Source organism: Strix uralensis, chromosome 17, assembly GCF_047716275.1.
Source record: "Strix uralensis isolate ZFMK-TIS-50842 chromosome 17, bStrUra1, whole genome shotgun sequence".
In the NCBI taxonomy this organism is placed as follows: domain Eukaryota; kingdom Metazoa; phylum Chordata; class Aves; order Strigiformes; family Strigidae; genus Strix; species Strix uralensis.
Genome location: NC_133988.1, coordinates 11,799,589 through 11,820,469, shown reverse-complemented (window position 1 = coordinate 11,820,469; position 20,881 = coordinate 11,799,589). Strand labels below are relative to the sequence as shown.

The 20,881-nt window shown below is 36.2% G+C and overlaps 1 protein-coding gene across 3 annotated transcripts; it reads right to left on the bottom strand.

The window, feature by feature from the left end:
• Positions 1–764: 764 nt before the first annotated feature.
• STX2 (syntaxin 2) lies at positions 765–19,456 on the bottom strand. Of its 3 annotated transcripts, none has more exons than XM_074886926.1 (11): positions 19,247–19,456; positions 12,682–12,753; positions 12,088–12,187; positions 10,531–10,605; positions 9,507–9,580; positions 9,208–9,316; positions 7,494–7,567; positions 7,245–7,382; positions 5,735–5,845; positions 4,355–4,403; positions 765–2,858 (listed from the first exon to the last, which is right to left on the bottom strand). In XM_074886926.1, the coding sequence occupies exons 1-11, from the start codon at positions 19,274–19,276 to the stop codon at positions 2,734–2,736; spliced, it is 957 nt and encodes a 318-aa protein (XP_074743027.1). In that variant the 5' UTR covers positions 19,277–19,456; the 3' UTR covers positions 765–2,733. The 3 variants fall into 3 exon arrangements, with proteins under 3 accessions (XP_074743027.1, XP_074743026.1, XP_074743025.1); XM_074886924.1 differs by having other exon boundaries at positions 2,713–2,858; positions 4,276–4,403; positions 19,247–19,455; XM_074886925.1 differs by lacking the exon at positions 4,355–4,403 and having other exon boundaries at positions 19,247–19,453.
• Between the last annotated feature and the right edge of the window lie 1,425 nt (positions 19,457–20,881).

The window sequence follows — 20,881 nt, the reverse complement described above, 5'->3', positions numbered from 1 at the left end:
CCTTGGGCATTCTTACCTTCAAGTTTCTCCAAGAAAGCCCCCAACACAAAAAGAGCACAAGCAACCTTCCCCCTTCTACAGTACCACAGCGACACTCATATTGCATTTGCTAGAGCACCGACCATAGGAAAGGCTCATGTACCTCAATACACGATATGCAGGGGAGGAAGATGAGGGAGAGGAGGCAGGGGAAGAGAGGAGCACCAGTCCCTGTGCTGCCCGGTGCAGGCACAGCTGTTCCTCCCCACCTCCTGTCCCTCCAGTGTCACCACTTGGAGAACAGTGCCCAGGGCCACGCCAGCAAACAGCCGCCAGAGTGGCAACCTAAACTCCAGCTGGCACCTGTACATCGGAACCCTGAATCTATTCCAGAATTGCCAGTTCTGGGGTAGGCAGGCAAGACGAAGTTATTTTAATTCTGCACACTGAAAGATGCACTTTTATGAGGAATTTTTGAGAATATATGAATAGCTTTATTCAAATAAATAATGCCCGTATTTTTCAAGTTTAATATTAAAGCAAAGTTCCTGGGAATAGCTTAAATTCATAAATCCTATTCATGTCTTCATAATTATCTCTACACCTGCTTTGATCTCTACACTTTTGGTAAAATGTTTCAGGAAATACACTACCTTTACTCCAAGATCTAAGTGTCAGTTGTTTGACATATGTCATTGCAAAATCATAGCAGCCTTATTCAAACACTCACTGGAAATATTCACAAAGGTCACAATAACATCATGAATATAAAAACAGCCACAAGATACTTGCTTAGATAAATTTATTAGTGCATAGGTTAGAGATTTACTCCCCTCCAATATTAACAGAACAAAGAAGTTCATGTGAAAAACAAGTTTTGCTTTGTTTTAAAACAAACTAATTGAGGCAGCTATATAACAAGTAAAAAGTATGGAGTGGCCTATTCAAATTTATGGTCTTGATGGGTAAATTATTGCATTATAAATTAAAAAAATACAACATGATGGGATTTTGGGAGTCATTTTAGGTAACCAGCTGTTAAGCAGCAGAACTTACTTTTTTCCCCACAATCTATTTTGTGTAGCTGTATAAATAATATTTACTGATAAAAATCTGGAAAACTATAGAATAAAAAGTACTCATTCTAGGTAAAATATATAAGGCAACCAATTTTTCCTTACTTTGCATGTAAACTTCCTCAAACATCAGTGAGTGTTCTGGACTTAAGAGGTAAACAAATCTGTTTAATAATGAAGCCAGGATTTTTCAAGCGACTTCTTTATGGCTAACTTGCAAAAAGACCAAAAATAGTATTTTTTCCTTTTTCAAACATGTTTGACATCTGAATAGCTCCAGCACATTCACAGTATATTTGGACAGCAAAGCAGGAATATTCATACATACAATATAAATTGTAAACTTTGCTGAATTTCATTAAGTCAGACTGAATTATAGTTTACTGAGTAACTTTGATCTCAAGACACTTCCAACAAAACGTAAGTTTAAGGATTCTAACCTTTTAGGACTGAGTTATTGCAGTTAACATAATAGTTGAATATTTGGAAACATTGACAAGTGTAGTTTAGACTGTTTAAAAAGGCACACATTATACTTTTCTCTAATCCTCTTACAGTGTAAATATATCTACATATCTACATGGATATACTTAAACAATAAGTCAAAAATTCAAATTACAAATACTTTACACACACAATATAAAAATAACCTGTAACATTAAATGCAGTTATTTGGTTACATTTGAAGTCTTTCAAGCTTTCAAGTCTTGCAAGCTAGCGTTACAACAGGTATGTATATACTAAAACACTTCATATATGTTATATAACACAAATCTCATAACAAATCAGTGTCTTAGTTTGTATTATGTTTCAGACTCTTCTGAGGGAGTTTATCCCTATGTGCTATATTCACACGTCAACATTAGGAAGCTTTTGAATTAGAAATCTTAACTTGGCTTTATAGAGAAAAAGAGTGATTTCTGTCATATCACATGAACAATAAGGCTAAACTGATCCATCAGTTTCATTTGCATAAGAATTATTTGTAAAATTATCGGCTCAAGTTCAAATTCAGTGTGCTTCATTACTGCATTCTTTTACCAGAAACGTTGCAGCTAACTTTTTATTATAAAGGCAAGGAAATATTTAAAGCAATTAACCTTAGTCACATTGAACAGAAAAAAAAAAACAACCTGGAAAGTATAAAAAAAGCTTTTTTTTTTTCCTTCTCGAGTGTAATGCAATAGGCAGTTAAGTAAGTAGTCTTTTCAGGATAAAATATTTTAGCACTTGCTGGAGAAAAAAATTTTTAAGTATAAAGCTTAGATAGGTTAAGGTGACTAAATAATTAATACACTTAAAGACAAGGCTACATCTCAAAAATGTTCACAAGAGTGCTAACAAAAGCAGCACTGGTAAGGTACTAAATTTCGTGATTAGAATTATATTAGCAATAGGAAAGAAAGCCAAACAGTCAAAACTCAATAGTCTCTCAACTCCCCGTGTAAATTGTTTGTAACACTGAGATATGAAAAAAATCCTAAATCACTTTAGTTCAAAACAATTAAGAGCAAGTTTCAGTCTTACAAATGTATAGTTTATGATGAAAATCCATACATATCCTAATACATTCTGATCTTCATTTATGAGTAAACATTAAGAGTGATTTTGTTTTCGTTTTTAACCATTAGTGATAGGTCATCATCATGGAACATCATTCATTAAAAAAGGTTTGGTTTTACTGAAGATGTATGTCGGAGTTTCTGAACTCTTGGAACGTGCTTGCTATGATAGTGTTGTTGCTAGGATAATTCCAAGTATCAGAAGCAATACAGTTACACATATAATTATGAACATCAATTTCTGCAAAAAAGAGAGAAAAGTTGACATTTAAATACCCTGTCAGATACAGAACTGTTTAGATACATGCACAGCCACAGAAAATTAATAATACTGATACCTAATCTGACTGGATTTTCTTTCTAGAGAATACTTAACTGCTATAATTTCCTATTGTTAGTCTTGCTTTTCTAACATACATGTAACCATAGTTACAAGATAGAGCTGTGTAACATTTCTGTATTTTGCTTCACAGAATAATTGTTTATACTCATACCCAACTTCTGTGAATAGCATTACATACAGAAACACATGCAATTGTGAACATTTACTTATCAAGATCAAGCCTAAGTACAGTAACATTGCTTACTGCAACCCTCCTTGGATAAATACTTCTAACCTGCTCAAACCTTTACAATTGCACACTTCGTGGAATCCAATAAAAATTACACTTAGTGAAATTAAAAAAATGTAGGTAATAGCTCAGAAGAGCTGCAATGAAAAAGAGATAGGTTCTATGTAAATGCAAAGTCTGACATTAGGTCAGATATTTCTGACTATAAGCGATGATACAGTAAATCCTGTTATCTGCCTATAAACCAGAGCTGAGAAGAAACTGTAACACTGACACTAAAAATTTTGATATTAAAAGAAGGTTAGTACAGAAAACTGAATTCTTGATTAGCTGTCTGAAATGACATCCTGCTCATAGTGCTTCATCTACAGTTTGAAGATACAACATGTAAAATTTGAGTTTCTATTAGACTCAGAAGAGTTACCTGCTAATTTTCTACTTAGCCTGGCTAGGTGTTCTTGACAGGAAATGGTAGATTAGTACAGCAAAAATCCAAAGACTGGAAGAAATCTCAAATTTATGTCCTAAAATTCCGCTGGAATCTTTGCAGACCTTTTACAAATATGTTGTTATTTCCCACTGTTTTATTTAGTCTAGTGTTAACAAACAGCTTTGAAGAAAGAATTTTTAGGATGTTCTGCAAGGCAGAACAGCCAACTTCATGGCTGCAGACATCTACTTTTATGAAAGATGTACTTAAAAGCATAGAAAACCCCATTTGATAAAGTTCCAAGTGTAACTAACATTCTGTATCTTAGAGCAGATTGTTTGCTGATGTGAACTTTCAATATAAAAAAAAATTCAAAGGACTGCAAGACAATAATTGGATTTTTTGGTCTCATTTCCTTCTGTGTTTACGAGTCTTATGTAGCAATTGCATTCTGTAGATTTAGCAGGTTACCACTAGAGGTCAGTTTTTAAAATCCACATGCATAGCACTTCTACAGTATGCAGAGAGAGAGAGAAGATCCACCAATGCATCTCAAGCCTACCCCCCAATACTAACGGTACAGATATTAAAGGTTAGTAGAACAATACAAGTTACCAGAGCAAAACAAGAGCAAAATTAGTTGATTAGTTACTTACTGCCACACTGGCAGGAAGTCATGCATGCTGAGGTTATCCAAGCATCACCGAATACCAACAGTCAAACCAATAATTAGACCAATTATGGCAATCAACATCAATGACACAATGATAATTATCCACATTTTCTGTCAAAAAACAAGGTATCATTATTTTAATATTAAGTGCATTAAGACTAGCATTTATTTTCAGTTTTTAAAATAGTAATCTTTTGGATCCACACATTTTTAAAGCCTGCAGTATTCTCAAATTGAGATAAATGTATATTCTTGCACGCATAAGAATAAACATTTTTAAACAGTCTTTACAGGAAACTGGTGTGATTAATACCTATACAGCTATCGAAGATGAAAAAATGACCATTTACAAATACATTAAGTGGCCTCTTTTGACAGTTCTTAAATGATTTTTTAAAATGTAACAGGCATGATATCTATATGTAGGTATCTATCTATCTATATAAAGACGTATTATTCCCTCAAATCCAACTTGCCATAAAAAGCCTCACAAAATTGCGTAGCATCTCCAAAGAGGAAATCATAATATCAGAGGAACACTTTATTCACTCCGTAATCATAAAGTTACAAAATATAAAAATAAAATAATAGTTTGATTTCAGAATACATTCTTTGGCTTTCTGATGGGAAGAAAGATATTGAAATACAAAACAAGTTTCCATGCCAATGGAAAATGCCTGAACATTACTTTGAACTCAATTCCTCCACAAAATTGAGTGTCATGGTTTAGCATCACACCCTTTCCAGAAGGAAGATCCCCCTAATCTAGTACTTTTACAAAAGTGGTTCTCTGTGAAAAGAATAATTACAGATGAAATTCTAAAAAAGTAAGCCTGATTCAGCAAAACAAATAATTTTATTTTCCTGCTAACATGGTGATTTTATGGCTATAAATCCAGCTAAGCTTACCAGTGAAAAAGATCCAAAAACCTTCAAGCTTATTTAGAGTCTGAATAATTATCATGGTAGTTGATAAGAATCACCGTTGCATTTATCTACTAGCATAATATATTAATTCTTCTTTTGGGATTTTTACACTCTTGTAAAGACAGCTTTTTAAGGGGAAAATTGTGAACATAGCCTTAGCTGTGCATGAACTGCTTATCCATTTTTGTAGTACAAGAAGTTTCTGTCCTCTACTGGTAGTATCAATTTTTAGTATGAATTACAACAAATTAATTCACACTGGAAGTGTTCTGATTTCTTATGGATTATGAGGTTTTGTTTGAAAAATCCTTTGGTAAATCTTCCTCTGTCATATACTAACTTATAATGTTTTCTAATCTAATTCAAATATCACAACTACAAACAAGTAAAATGCATGTATTATTTCTACATTGAATGCTTAAATGTAACAACAACAAAACAACTGAAGTGGAAGGTCGCTTCATGCTGTGCTACGTTAATACACTGACCAGCACAATTACAGAAAGACAGCATACCCTTCGTGCTTTACTTTGATATTTAACTGCCTTTTTTGTCTCTTCTTTTGCATGTTCCACGTAATCTGATGCATTCATCACGTTCTTCTCTATGTTGTTGATCATTTCACCCTTAAAATGAAATTTTGAAAAAGAAATTTTATTATTGGAATCCATGGATCCTTGTTTAATGAACCAAAGAGAAGAAAGGCTATAGAACATCAATGATTATTTTAAACAAGTGAATAATGTGCATATTAGTGGCTGACATTTTTTCTGCTTTGATGTGTAAAGGAAAAAAAGGGAATGAGAAACAAGGGCTCAAAGTTCTAACCAAACAAGGAACATTCATGGGCAGGGCAGGCATATATCTCTCTTTTGCAGGAACAAATACTGAACACCTGAAAACATACCTTTGAACATGAGGTATGTTTTAACAGCCAAAACTAAAACGGACATACTAAAGAGATCAGAAATCTCTGACATGCCTGGAAGCAGGAAAGGCTATTGACTGTTTTGACACAAGGTTCAACAGTTATCTAAGAACACACACACATATAATAGCAACTTCAAAAATTCCTCAGAATTGAGGGTTTAGAATGTCAATACATAACAAATTCAAATTAATTATGATGAATGAAATTTGGTAATGAAATGAAGGATTGGTGGAAAATTACAGTAAATCTATTACCTGTGTTTCTGTCCATCAGAAGAAATAATCAGCAGCAGTAAACAGCAAAGCATTAAAGAATGATGCACAAGTAACTTTTGTTCATTTCTAGTTCAAAAGAAAACTGCTACCAATTTGCCTTGGCTATATATTTAATATCAAAGCAACACAGGACTTCTAGAACAAAACCCAATAAAAGGAAAATAGTCCTTTTCAGGAAAATTTATCTCCTGAAAATTATTCTTTTCACTTTCCTGTATGTCAAAGAATTTTAAGAACAGAAGTTTAAAATATTTTTGTTAGATAATTGGTAAAGACTACAAATAGAACAAATTTACATACATGTCAAGACAAAGCTTATGAATATAAGAGACAACTTGAATGACTTGTCAATCCCTTTACATTCATGTTTTAACAGCAATCATACCATTGTAGTATGTGCAAGTTGCATACGTCCTTGCTAACGCACATATTACTACAAAGTAGTCTTTTACCATGTCTGTAAAAATCCTAAATTCCTAAGATATTAGCCAACATTCCACAAGAGGATTGTTCTTAAATGTGCACAAAACGTTCAAGCATACTGCAATATAAGCATGCTGAAGAAAATACTAAGTATACAGACTGAAAAGGAAGTCTATGCTCAGTTATTCACAGCATATATTGAGTATATCTAGATTGCACATTTGCCTAAAACAAAAAACCTTCAGTGATTAACTTTCATATATTCTAATCACAGTCAAAAAACATGACGTCTGTATTATCTGAATGTAAGCAATTGTTTCTGCATATTTCAAAAAGAGGAAGACTGGGGAAAAAAATATCCCACTTACATAAATGTGTTTGAATTGGTTCATTTACCTGAGTCTCAACAAACATTGCCATGTCCATAAACATTTCATGTAGTTCCCGTATGCTCGATTCCAGTTTCATAATATCCTTGTGACGTGACTCAATTTCATTCAGAGCTTGCCTAGTTATTTGTGAGTCTGATATAATCTTTGGGAGAACAGAAAAAGATATGGACAAAAATAAGTATGTACTGACAAATTTCTAAATAGCAGATGCAGCAGAACAGAAGAGACACATAACTGGACCAGAAATACATACATCAGAAGTGAAAATTGAAGGATTACCACTCTCTAACATTTCTTCCAGTTCCTCGTCGGTGGTGGTCTTTCCAGCTAGGATAAAAACAACAGTACTTCACATAACATCACTTATTAATTATCAAACATAAAATCTTACCATACCAGAAGGATGACAATTCAGAGAAAATTCTTGTATTGAGCATTTTTCAGGATAAAACATTGTAGTGTTTAGCCATTAACAAGTGCCATTTTGCATATTAATAAAAACAGAAAATATCATGCAATAGGCAGAAAACAAATGTCGATCCCAAACTACAATGAATTCCTGGTTGGTGGGTTAGGGGTCTTTTTAATTTGTTTGGGGGGTTTCTTTGATCGAATTGAAGAGTGATCAGAAACATTTACAATGTACATACAAACCTTGTTAGGGCAAGTGTTCTTCAGAAGGAAGAACTTGAGATACAGAGTATTTAGATAACATTCCATATTTACCTATTCAATCATGTCACATTAGCACCTAATTTACCTACTTCACCACCACTGTGCGGGCAATAAAATCTTTACATAAATTTGATTTTACCAAGACAGGATTAAATATATAGAGAAGATGATTACCCATAGCATACCTTCACTTCTGCTTCTCATAATACATCTAACAATTGATGTAGTTTATTATTGTGTGTTTAAGCAAACTGAATACACAAACATTCAAGTGATTTGTATTGTACAGTTTTAAAAATTACTTTACATGGGAAGAACAGGGATTTAATATGTAAATTGAACATCTGTGATTAACATAGAATTCAGTCCTATCAAATGAAAGTTACAGGCTGAGTATTACTTTCTGATGTTAATACCCAAGAATACTGCAAAACCTCCTGCTTTAAAATTTTTAGTGCTGAGGAAAAGCTGAGGGCTCTAACTGGATCATAACAACATTAACTTGTAAGAATCATGTCCTGAGTTTATTAGAGTCCCTCCCCCCAAACACACAGCTAAAGAAAAATTTAATTTGCCCAGTAAACTTTACTGAAATACTGAATTCAACCACTAGCATGAGAGGCTAATGACAATTTTGAGAAGCACAGCAAAAGCAAAGTCTTCTTACAATTTGCCAACTCTTCTGTTTGCATTTCCTATATCAGCAATGTATGTATTTGCTTTTACAGGAGATATTCAAAAAGACTAATTTTAGGTACAAGATGTTATGGACATGTTTTAGACACCTTCTGAGGTAGATGCTGTAGTTCAGAGTAGGGTCAGGTATCTTTCTGAATACTCCTCGTAATAATCAATGATGAAACAAGTCGAACGTGAGTCAACAAATGATTAGATACAATGGCAGCACTGATTTTATGTCAGCAGAATTTAACAAATATTCTTATTGACAAAAATAGCATAGCATAAGAAGTGATGCTGTCCTGTTTAGTACGTTTAATAACACCTGCTATCTTCAGAATGCAGCTTTTCTTAATTTTTCATTTAAAGTTGCAATATCGGAAATAAATGAAACAAAGGAAAAAGATAATTTCATTAACAATTTTCAACATAAAACAAATGATTGAGTTCTATTTTCTTTATAGCTGTTCTGAAGAGTAGTATCAGAGTTTATGCCCTATGATAAAAATGTTTATTTTCCCTCACATGCTTCAAGATGTATGATGTAATAAGAAACAAGGGAGGTACTCACAACACAATTCATCTTTTTAAAAAAGGGTGTTCGGGTCACTTACTTATCTCTAATTGTCTCTGTATCCGACCTTTGCTGCGTTCTCGAAAAAGAGTTTGGGTCTCGTTGTATTCCGTCATGACCTCCACAAACTTGTGAGCTAATACAGAGTGCTGTTTTTTGAGGATTTAAAAATGTGGAACAAAAACGTTTATTTTTTTTGATACAGCAAACACTACTGCACAACAACTGAAAGTGGTATTTACATTCCAACAAAACAGAACATGAAGTTCTGAAACTATTTCAGAAAAGTGAATCTCATTCTCTGATTTACTAGAACCCTTTTATTTTAAGTGATCATACCTGTGTTTTTCTTATCCTCAGGTCCACTGATGTCCGATTAGCATTTTCGCCCTGTTCAAAACTTTGTTCAATAGCTAAGAACAATACAAGAATATTACGAGTCAACATTCATTATAATTATTTAATAGTGTAGCTTAGTTACTTTGTAAATACTGCTAATTATTACTTTTTTCATGTACAAGCTCACCATTAACATGTTTAATATTTCAGGGGAAGGACAGGGGTAGCAGTGAGATATACATATAAATTTCCAGTAATTTTGATAATTGGTACAGATCTTAAAACACAGTAACTACTTCAATCCTCTTAACAGTCATACTACTGTCTATTACTCTGGAAAAATTTCAAAAGGTATAACAGAATGGGCTGCTCTTACAGTTTAAACAATAAACCATACCCTAGTGTTTATGGAAGTATAAAAGCATATAGTAACTGTAATATAGTAACATTAAAACACTCAATATATTTCAAAACCTATGCTAACACATGCTCAGAGGGGAAAACCACAGCATAATTAGCGAGTCTGAATTTAAAATACAGTAAGTGCTCTAGAGAAATTCCCTATGTAGACATTTATGCAACAGACACTGTATTTTTGCAGTTAAAGTTAATCTTCTTCCAAAACATCATGGCCAAAACCCAGCATTTCAGTTGCAGAATACATTTCTACACAGAGGAATTATTTTGCATTGTAGTTTTCTAGGTTATTTCTGAAAGCAAGCAAGGTTTTTGTCGTTTTCCACAAACTAGGTTGTGCTGAGACCTGTATTTATCAGCAGTGAAGTTTGCCAAGGAGGAATAAATTAGAGGACGATAGTGTTACTGACATGGGCTGTAAATTAGTTGGCAGGGAGGTGCTGTTCTCCCTCTCTCTTTTTTTTTTTTCTTTCAAGAGCCGTACAATACAATTTATGCATACATGATGCAGCTTTTAAAGTTTAGAAGTTCAGCTGCAATGCATTGTTTGTAACACCATCCTGAATCATTACAAGCAACAGTAGTTTTATTTCTCCTCACAACTTACCCTTTAACCTGGCTCGGATTTTATTAGCAATCTTCTTTATCTCCTCATTTAATTCTTCAAGTTCTTCCTTTGTTCCTTTAAAAAAAATTTTTTTTTAATGATTGATAATAGTAAGCCAGCAACCATCAACAACTCTACCTTGCAATCTCATAATTGTATTCAGTACAACCATGCAGGGAGGAAGTTTATTACACTCCTTTTAAGTATTCATATTTAATTACTACACATTTTAAGTATGATTTTTATAACAGCATACTAATTTCTGCTTCTTATGACAGGACCTTACATTGGGGAATGTTATTACCAAATCACCAACTAAACCAGGTAATAAAATATTCCACGTTTTTTCTTAATGTAATACTTTCACGGTAATATTAATTTGCTGGTCAAAATGGAAGTTCAACGAAGTCTATTAAGTGAAAATACAGATTAATCTCATTTTTTCTAGTTCTGTTGTTTACCATGGACTCATTGATTTTACCCTTATTAACATAGCTATACCATGCACTAGCTATATTTTTTGAAGAATACAGAGTATTCATGAAGAAGCAAGCTAGATCTCTGTTACTGGGTTTAGTGAAGACACTAGATTCACAAGAGCATACGTTACTTACAAGCAATGTCACATTCCTACAGAATTCAGATGTATTATTGAGCACAATTTTTAGCATAAACACAAGCTGATAAATTAGCTGAGACCACTGATTTTAAACATTCAGATGAACCTTAATAAACCTGAGATTCACTGACCCTATGCGATTAAGACAAAAAGCAGTGTGCAAAATCATTTGTAAGAATACAACCATATGCCCATCCATAAACAAAGAGAATAGAGGCAAAAAGAAAAACTAACATCTGAAGTTCAGTTTTCATCAACAAGATGATCAATGTTAAGCTAGCGTTACAACTTCCCACAAAAACATCTCAGCATCTTTTCTTCCCTTTAAACCCTGTCCACAAACCCAGGCATGCCTTGAATTAAGAAGTGTTAAGAACAAAGAAGGTTCCATGTTTCTCAGAAAGTTCCCTAAACCTTCAAGTTCTCTTTTCAGAAAGTACATCTTCACTTTCAGCTTTGAGGTTACAGCCTCTTAAAATAGAGCTCCAGCATGGAACTCTTACTACCGCTGAAGCAGCTGGCTGCAGTGTTAGTGTTAGAGAGGATCTTGCCCCTACTGAAGAATAAAGAGAAGATGATGGCTCTGCCGCATGAGCTTCAGTTGACAACTTCAACATTTTCACAAATTAAAAGAAATGCAAGTAGCCTCTAACTTTCTGAAGACACAATCAACTATACCATATTAAACTGAGCTTTGGTCTAACAAAGGTTTGGATGATGCAACAAATGTTCTGAAAATGTTTTTATTCAAATGAGACTTAAAAAGGTAAAATTAAGCTAATTAAATATTCATTAAAAATGGAATTATATAAATTGTTTTGCATTTTGCATTCTGAACACCTGAAGGTCTATTCCTATCAATAGCTAACACAAACAAAATAATTTATTTCAGAATATCTAGCCACACATATCTGAAATCTAAAAAAAGTGATACTCACTTCCTTCAGGATTTGGTGCTGACAAGATAATGCTGTGCTGCTTCTTCACTTCTTCCACGTTTTGTGCTATTTTTGCTATATTATTTCTAAGTTCCTCAACCTAGAAGAGGAGAAATATGGCAACGAAAACATTAGAATAATTCAGGGCAAAAATTTAAGAAAAAAAAAGTTAAAATCTTTGACAATAAAAATCTTAAAGTATTTCATTACAACATTTTTAAGTATCTGACAGAAATCCCAGCAGAAATGTTGACATTTAAACAGCTTGCACTTTTTTTTTTTTAAGAAAAAAATGGTACTCTTAATAGCAAATATATTCTGTATGGCCAAAACCTAAGTGCTACTATTCTCAATAAAAAAGATTTTTAAGTTCTATAAGCAAATTCCTTGTCAACAGAGAGTTAAATGCAGTAAAGACAGAAAAGACCCTGAAATAAACAAGCAAAAGTGTTACCAATATTTGATTTGGCATACCATTACAAAGCATATTGGGGGGTCTGTGTGTAGATGAATTGTTAAACCTAATTACAGAAATGAACAGGCACAGAGAGAAAACTGTAAGCCTTTAATGCACAGTGAAAACTATAACTTTACCTGTTGGAAAAAGTCATCCATAAAATGGTCTTTTTCAACAATAACCGTCTCCCCATCTTCATTTCCTTTACACTGTAAAAGACAACAAAACAGATGTATGAAATAAAACTCAGGATACTGTTCTGAAACAACTATGACTTCTTCCACATTTCTACTGCATACACATTTTTGTTAATAGTCTGCAAAATAAAAAAGTAAGTTTTCTGAGGACTATAATCTAAAAATAAGCAGGAAGGTCAAAATAAGTCACCTGACTACCATGAAGTTGTGAATGCTAAGGCATGTACTCCTCTGTAAGCAACTTCAGGACTGAACCAATCTGTAAGCGATGTCAGTTTTCATCACCTGTCATAAAAATTATTAAAATACAATACGGCATATAAATGTTCTCTTACAGCATAAAGGTACTTCCACAGTGAGTCCCACAGGAACTGAAAATAATATTCAGTTTACTGAGACACTAAATCAAACCCTCTCAAAGAATTTACCAAGAGTGGTTCTGATGACTGTCTTGCAATGTAATAAGCTAAACATCTAATGAAAGCTAGAACAAAAAGCTATCAACATCTGCTTACTAGTTTTGCCCTTGGGTGTTTTCAAGGCTGCCATTCCACTCCAATTTAGATGTAATTATGCTACACTAAACTATACATGCATTACATAATTGATAAACCCTTCGAAAAGCAGCCAAGGAGGCAGAAGCTCAAGTTGACAGGCTCTCACAAATCTCCAGGGCACACAGACCAATACACTCCCTGAGTCACACTTCCCTAACCCTTGTGCCAGTCCAGCAGAATATATGGATCTTGACAGTAACTGAGATTTAAATTTTATCAAAGGAAAAGAGAGAATTAACATGTGTCATATAAAGGCAAAGAGTTTCAGCTTCCATGTTCTCTAGTTCCCCCTGTACAGCACAGACTGTTTGAATGGCATTGAATCAAAATTAGAAAAAATATTATTCTACCATGGAGTCAATGGGTTATCTGTTAGAAAAAACAAACCTATAAGATGGATATCATTAAGGGATTTTCATGGCCAAGACTCCTTTTTTCCTACAAACGCCTCTGCCTTTGATCTTCAAACACCCACTTTCTACTCTTAAATCCTGATCCTTTTACCCAATAAGCCCTTTGTTTATGGTTTTATTAAATTAGATCAGGTGCATATTATTTGCATGACAGTTCTGCAGTTTAATCTGATGTTGAATACTGCTATTATCTAATAAAGAAGGTTATACTCAGTGAAGATCTATGCATCAAAATCTAAAAGTGCCTCAAATCTTCAAGAAGAGTTATTACTTTGTAACAGTTCCTTTCCTGCAGACTCAGGGAATGCATAAAGCCCTATGACAATATGTTTGTCAGAAATCATCTGGTTTTTATGCTCAGGGGAAACCATAATGCCCCAGCTAAAACACAGGAATTTAGATGTTATTGCTCTCCTGGACCACCCTCCAATCAGTCATAGTGCTGTGTGTCATAGTTTTTTATAGTAACTCATTTGCCAGAGATGATTGCTGGAACTGAATATTAAAGAATATGTCCTTACGGATTGTAATCAATTAGCTGTCTTGCTTAATACAAATAAGTGAGGAAGTCTGTGCCCAAATGAAGTACCCAACTTTTACCTACCCCAGAGACTGCAGTACTACAAAGCTATCAGTTGTAAGTTAGTATTTAAGAATGGGCTACACTTTAAAGACATTTTATTTCATTATCTATGTAAAAGAACACTTTCTGATTTTATTTACTGAGCATAGAATAATTTTTCTACTTGTTGATAACCACATCCTATATTTAGTTAATTGAACTAAAAATAATGAAAACAGAATCAGCTAAGAAATTCACCATGTCAGCTTTTAGTTTGGTCAGAAAATATTAGTAAAACACTGAAGATTCACCTGAGTGAATCTTAAACAAAGGAAAGACACAAAAACCTTACTGGGAAGTCCCTGTTTGTGGATGCCTGGCTGGAAGAAAGCAATCAGGGTTACCCACCCTGCAGTCAGTTTCGTGCTCATTCCACTTTCACATCTGGTTGCAATGACACCCTCCACAGATCAATTTGCTGTCTACAATGTTTTGAAGGATTTATGGACATCCTACTTTGAGCATCAGCACTTGAGACACCTGATGACTTGTCAACCTCTGCTCCCTACATTCTTAAACCATCATTTACCTAAAATACAGCTCATTTGCCAACTCTCTTCAACTTATGTGATGGACCTTCTTTTGACAAGCACACAATTCAACCAAGAACTCACTTTTATCATCAAGTTTAGCAGAAACATATTGTTTGTCCTAGACCTGACCTTCACAGCATAAGCAGTATCACAAAAAAAGATAAAAAGTTTAATGTCGAGAATAATCTAATGAAGTCTATTTGCAGCTCATAGCTTGACCTTGGGACTGAAAGTCTGGGCCACAGAACTCCACAAACATTCACAGACTTATAAAATATATCAAGTTCCCTCAGAAGTTGGTTTATATGACACATTCCAGATATTCAGACAATATCATTTCTCGGCTCCAAGCAGGAGCTATCCTGATGGTTTATGAAACTTCTGACATTTCCCATACCTTAGAGAATTAAAGAAATAAGGCTGGCTTGAGATATCTTACAAAATTAATTATTGACCTTTGAAACTGAAAACAGCTTTTGACCTAAACCCATGACTATTACTTGCCCCTGAAACTCCATTCAAGGTTAGTTATTTCTCAGTCCAGATCACGTGCATTCCTCTGGCAGGCTGCGAGGATAATAACTGACCCCCATTATCCCAATGAATCAACCCAGGGAGCAGGTTACAGAGTGTTACAGTTTCTCCTTACAGCATCAGTGTTTCCAGAAATTCTTTTATATCAGAGTAGCCAAGGAGGGCTTACAGAGGGCCAAGGAGATCGGCCAGGCAGCTTTGGCAGGTCAATCATTAACATGCATTTAGTAGCACTATTGTACAACCAGAAAAACATCATATGGTAACCATCTACAAAAAAAATTACTTTATGCTGTGATGACATGGAAAACATACAGCTCATCTTCAGAAAATTCCATGTTTGAACAAAGACTAATGTAAGAGGTTAATTCAGGGAAAAAAACCAGCTCAGTAATGTTTTCCTCTTTCTGCAAAGGTTCTTTTTGCATATTTTCCGTATCACCTAGTTTTACCAACTTTAACTTTTGTGACTTTGTGGTTCTTCACTCATTCCTAAACAGTTTTAGGGGCATCAAGTGAATGCCTAAGAAATAGTTTACAAAAAATCAATGCAGTTTTGTTCAAGTTACAGGTCCTTGTTTAAAAAAAAAATCTACAATCAAATATAAACGTATTTTCAAAGGTGACGCCTATAACTTTTGTCTAAGATATCCTCAGTAACACTCAAGAGTAAAGAAATATAAAAAGCATGTACTTAAAATGTGTATAAAATGATTCACAGATAAAGCAAAAAAAATGGATTTTAGACAGCTCCGTACCCATTTGAGCATATAACCAGATGGTAATTTTTGAGCCGTACAAACAACGCACCCCAAACTTGAGACCTAAAACATCATGCTGAAGCAGAGGTGGTTTACATCTTACCTCTTTCTTAAATGATTTAGCAACAATAACAAAAAAGTCTGAGTTTGACTAATAGACCTTTAAAAGGACATCTGTTTTTAATATCTGACACTAGCTAAATGTGCTGAACTGCGTGTCTGAACACAGATCCTACAGCTCTTTTTAAGCCATTTTAAGATGGACTTGTATCTGTGAACAGCAAACCATTGAAGGCTGGGAGAATATTTTACACAATCATTGCTATGTACTTGCTCTGTTTTTCTTTTTCTTCCCTAAGCATCTACTGTCAACCACTGCTGAAAACAGCATACTGGATCAGAGAGAACCTTTATTCTGCTTTTAATCTTATTTGTGTAAGATTAAAATAACTACATAATTAAAATAGTAAAATAACGAAAACCAGTCTGGGATTTGACCAATTGTCCTTTAATGCAATTAATTGAACAATTCAAACAGCTGAAAGAAATTAATTTTGGTCTGCTTAGAATAATTTAGAAATGACATTAAAATAATCCCCTGAAAGTGGACAAATACAATATGGTTGCTGTCTTCTGAAAAAGCATGTATTTTACAAGACTTTTTCAAACTAGAAAATAAGAGGAAGCAACATTATCTAGAGGCTGTATATTCTGCACGTCTTCAACAATTTTTCTCCAGCAACTATTTTAGCAGTATTTAACTATCTAAATACAGTGTATTAACAAAAGTATCCAAAAGTTATGATAATTTTATGTTAACAGACCACAAACATTGACAAGTAATATTTACCCCTCTTCTTTATAAAAAAGATGAAGGGAAATCTAGGAAAAAGTTACAACTTTTAACGACAAAAGAGTTTGCTTGCTGTCAAATAAAATCCAGGAACACACAAATGAGGACACAAACTTAATTAACATTTCTGCTAAAGGGAACTGTATTTAGTTAAAACGGGTCAGTGTAGACTAGCTAAAGCACTAGGATCTCTTAAACTACTTGTGTACCACATTGGGTCTTTGGGGGAAAACTGATGGATGGTAAGTTACATTGTGTAAGGAATACGCAATGACATTCTTACATTAAAATAAAAAGGCAAGGCATAGTTATTCCTGAAGATGTTGCAGGCCCAGGCCTGTTTGAAAACCCCAGCATATATGATGTACTCTTCAATTAATGATTTAGCCAAATAAAATACAATGGAACTACACTAATCAAACTGAAACAGTTTGGAAAATAAGCAAATAAGTGTTAATACATTCTTTCTTCAGATTATGTATTCCTTTTCAAAGCAGTCTTATCTGTGTGTGATCAAGGATCACTGTTCAAAGTGTTTATACTAGGTAAAGGAAAATCACTTCACAAAAACATGCTCCTCTGATATTTCAGATAAAGATGCAAGATGGAAGTTGCTACTTCCACAAGTTCCCTGTAGAAATCAGGTTTTACAAAAGCCATCTCCCTCAGGTATGCAACCTTTCAAAACTTCAGGTCAACACTTTTAAGTGGTAAAACGTAGACTGGATCTTCAATAACATCCACCTTCATTTGATGATTAAGTATTTTCTTCTAGTTAGAAGAAAACTTCAATTTTGTCTCTAAGCTATTTGTTAATTCTACCGGCAGTGAAAATTATGTTGATGAACATATGAAGCGCTTCAGCAATACTGACCATTGTGCTTAAAGTAGTAGCTTGCTGCCATAATGTTTCAGTTAAAGTAGTAGTATCTTGCTGCAGCACAGTAATGTTTTCAGATGTCAAATACTAAAACTGGCTTAAAATCCCCTATGTACAGTTGCTTTGAAACTTTTTAACAATATCCAACAGGGAGGTTAGGGTTTGGTTTGGGGTTTTTTTTAATTGTTAAATAAAACATACAACAGACCACTGCTGCTTCCCCTCTGTCAGAATGAAATCTACATGTTTAGGATGGTAAGTTAAAAAGCAAATTCAGATCACCATTTGCTGCTTCCTCTTTCTGGGAAGCGTGCACCATCACTGGAAAGTGGCAAGTATTCCTACAACCTGGACATGTTAGGAATAGGGAAAGGGCAGAAGTATATCTGAAAGAAATTACAGATTTCTTTGGCATGACTCCAAAACATCTTTCCTGGTAAAGATACTGTAATCTAATCACGTGAAAACTTTTCAGATGCCAATTCATCCTTTTGGAGAGTAAGACAAAGAGACTGGTAATTCCATCACTTAGGAGATAGAGCTCCCAAAATGTGTTTTGTGATCCAGAAGATATGAACGAGCCCCAGACCTGCATGAAGCTCAACAATGGCCAACTTCTACATATATATGGCGTCTAGAAATATCACAGGAACTCCTGTGTGTTCTCCCATTTCTTTCCAGGAAAAAAAAAAGGTCAAATATCCTTTTATTTTAATCAAGCTGTATCCTGTTGAAGACAGACATGATGGTACCTCCCTCCAACTCTCTCCTCTTTTTTAGGATACTGTTTCCAAAGCACAAATAAGGGAAAGGAAAAGAATGTATAAACACAACCAACTACCATTTTGTAAACACGCGGAAAATAAAATCTGCAGATGGCTTTATTGACGCATTACTGGTTAAACTGCTCCCAAGCAGCTAAATCTACCCCACGATACCACGGACAGTTCGAAAACAAAATTATTACCCAGTTTATCTGTCACTCAAAACGTTAACGTTTTTAAACACGCTAGAGTCAAAGAGGAAGGTGATCTACAGAAGTCGGACAAGCCTGAACTCTGCTGCCAGATCCCCGGGCTCGACGCACCGCCCGGGAGGAAGCCGCCCCCCTCCCCGCGAGAGGAGCTGGAAAGCAGCGGGCGGCAGCCGGGGACCTCCCTGCCCCCAGGGAGGCGGCGGCAGCGGCTCCGCGGATCCCGCGGCGGAGCACCAGCCTTCCCGCCGCTGCCCGTTACCTCAGGCGGCGACAGCGGCCCGCACGGCCCTCGCCCTCCCGCACTCCGCCGCCTTTGTCCTCTCCCGCCCCGTTCTCGGGGAGCCCCGCCGCTCCCGCCCCAAGCCCTCACTCTCACCTCTGCCAGGTCAGCCAGCCGGTCCTTCATCCCCGCAGCGACTCCCCGAGGCTTCCCCGGCCGCTCCTCGCCCGCCCGCCGCTGAGGGCTGCCCGCGCCCGGCCCGCTGCCGCCGGGGCCGCCTCTGCCCCCTCCGTCCCTCTCCGGCGCGGCCGGGCACTGCGGACGGGCCGCGCCACCGCCCCGCGCTCCTTCCGCGCTGCGAGGGGCAGCGGCCACGCCCCCGCCCCCGCCCAATGTCACAGCGGCCCTAGACCGCGCGGCGCATGCGGGGGAAAAAGGGGCGGGGACGAGCGTGCGTCCTCGCGCCACAGCGGGAGCGAGCGGGCGGGCGCGGCAACCATCCCCTTGGGGAACCCGCCTCGCGCTGCTGATGTCACGGCGAGGTCCCGCTGCTCGGGCGGGAGCAGCTGCGCCGCGGCCCTGAGGTAATTCCTCAGCTGCGCCGGAGGTTCCCCGCTTCCCGGCGGCGGGGGAGGAGGAGGAGGCGAGACCACAGCAAAACAGGCAGCCGCGCTCAGGGTGGCGAAGCAGGATGCGAGAGCGATCAGGAAGGTACGGCTGAGCAGAGCATTGCCACACGAGTGTTTAAGAGGGGCGCCCCGAACGAGAGAAATACCCGGTGTGGGGGAACTGAGGGATCTGAACGGTACCGCAGGCACCTGTGAGGAAACGCCCGTCCCAAGGAAGCAGCGCGGCTGGACATACCCCTTCAGGAATTGTCATACACGCAGTTTTGGGAGACTGTCATGAGAGAAAAAGTTGTAAAAGTTGTGATTTATTTTTTAGTTGAATTTTATTTATTTCCTGGTACGTGATGTGGGCAGCCTGCAGTCGGACTTCATGTAATTCATGTTTAGTCCAAAAAGTGTAGAGCTTGCATCCTCTTTTTGCTGAGACTTCTGCTCATCGCAGACCCTTTGCCATTTCATAATAATTGAGCTATGGCTTGCAGTCTGCTAATCACCCACAAACAGCTGAGTGATCCATATCATGACTGGAAATTCAAAGCAAGCTGTACACTTCCATTCCATGGAGCAGAAGATGACCCACTGTCTGACTCTTCAACTAAAACATGTTGACACACATTGCCTGTTCTTGTTATTTAGGGCTCTAGTAAAACATCAAAACTTTGCCAAAGTCCCAAATCTGTACAATAACAGGTATGTCTTAAAGGCCTGGGAGTTTCTAGGAAATAGAGCATATTATGGAAGGCAGAAAATGCTCCACTGTGTTCTTAGGTGTTTGCTAAAAAGTACTACTTCAGACTATAGTCAATTACATGTAATAATTAGTATCTCATTTCTATCATATATAGACTTTATCTTCTAGACTACATGTTGAACAACTGTAAATTCTAAAAATGTTACTTTTGGATACTGAGCATAATAATCCAATGCATAACTTCCCTTATGTATTTAAAGAATTTTATTCCAGTGCTGGATCGTGAATTTAAATATCCTGAATTAGCCGTGTAAGCTGCTTTAATGACAGTAAATGCTGCATTTTTGTTTTCTGAAAAAATTTAGTTCTACATCTGCCCTTCATCACTGATGTGGTAAAGGCTTATCTTCCAAGAGTGTAGTCCCCTAACAAAACCTAGTCAGACATGTTTTACGTGGTGAAAAAATGAAT

Excerpts from the sequence above, each read along its gene's own strand:
- STX2 (XM_074886926.1), bottom strand. The coding sequence starts at position 19,276 with ATGAAGGACCGGCTGGCTGACCTGGCAGAG. Across the intron at positions 12,754-19,246 it reads GGCTGGCTGACCTGGCAGAG|TGTAAAGGAAATGAAGATGG; the intron begins GTGAGAGTGAGG and ends TGTCTTTTACAG. Across the intron at positions 7,383-7,493 it reads CTTCAATTTTCACTTCTGAT|ATTATATCAGACTCACAAAT; the intron begins GTATGTATTTCT and ends GTTCTCCCAAAG.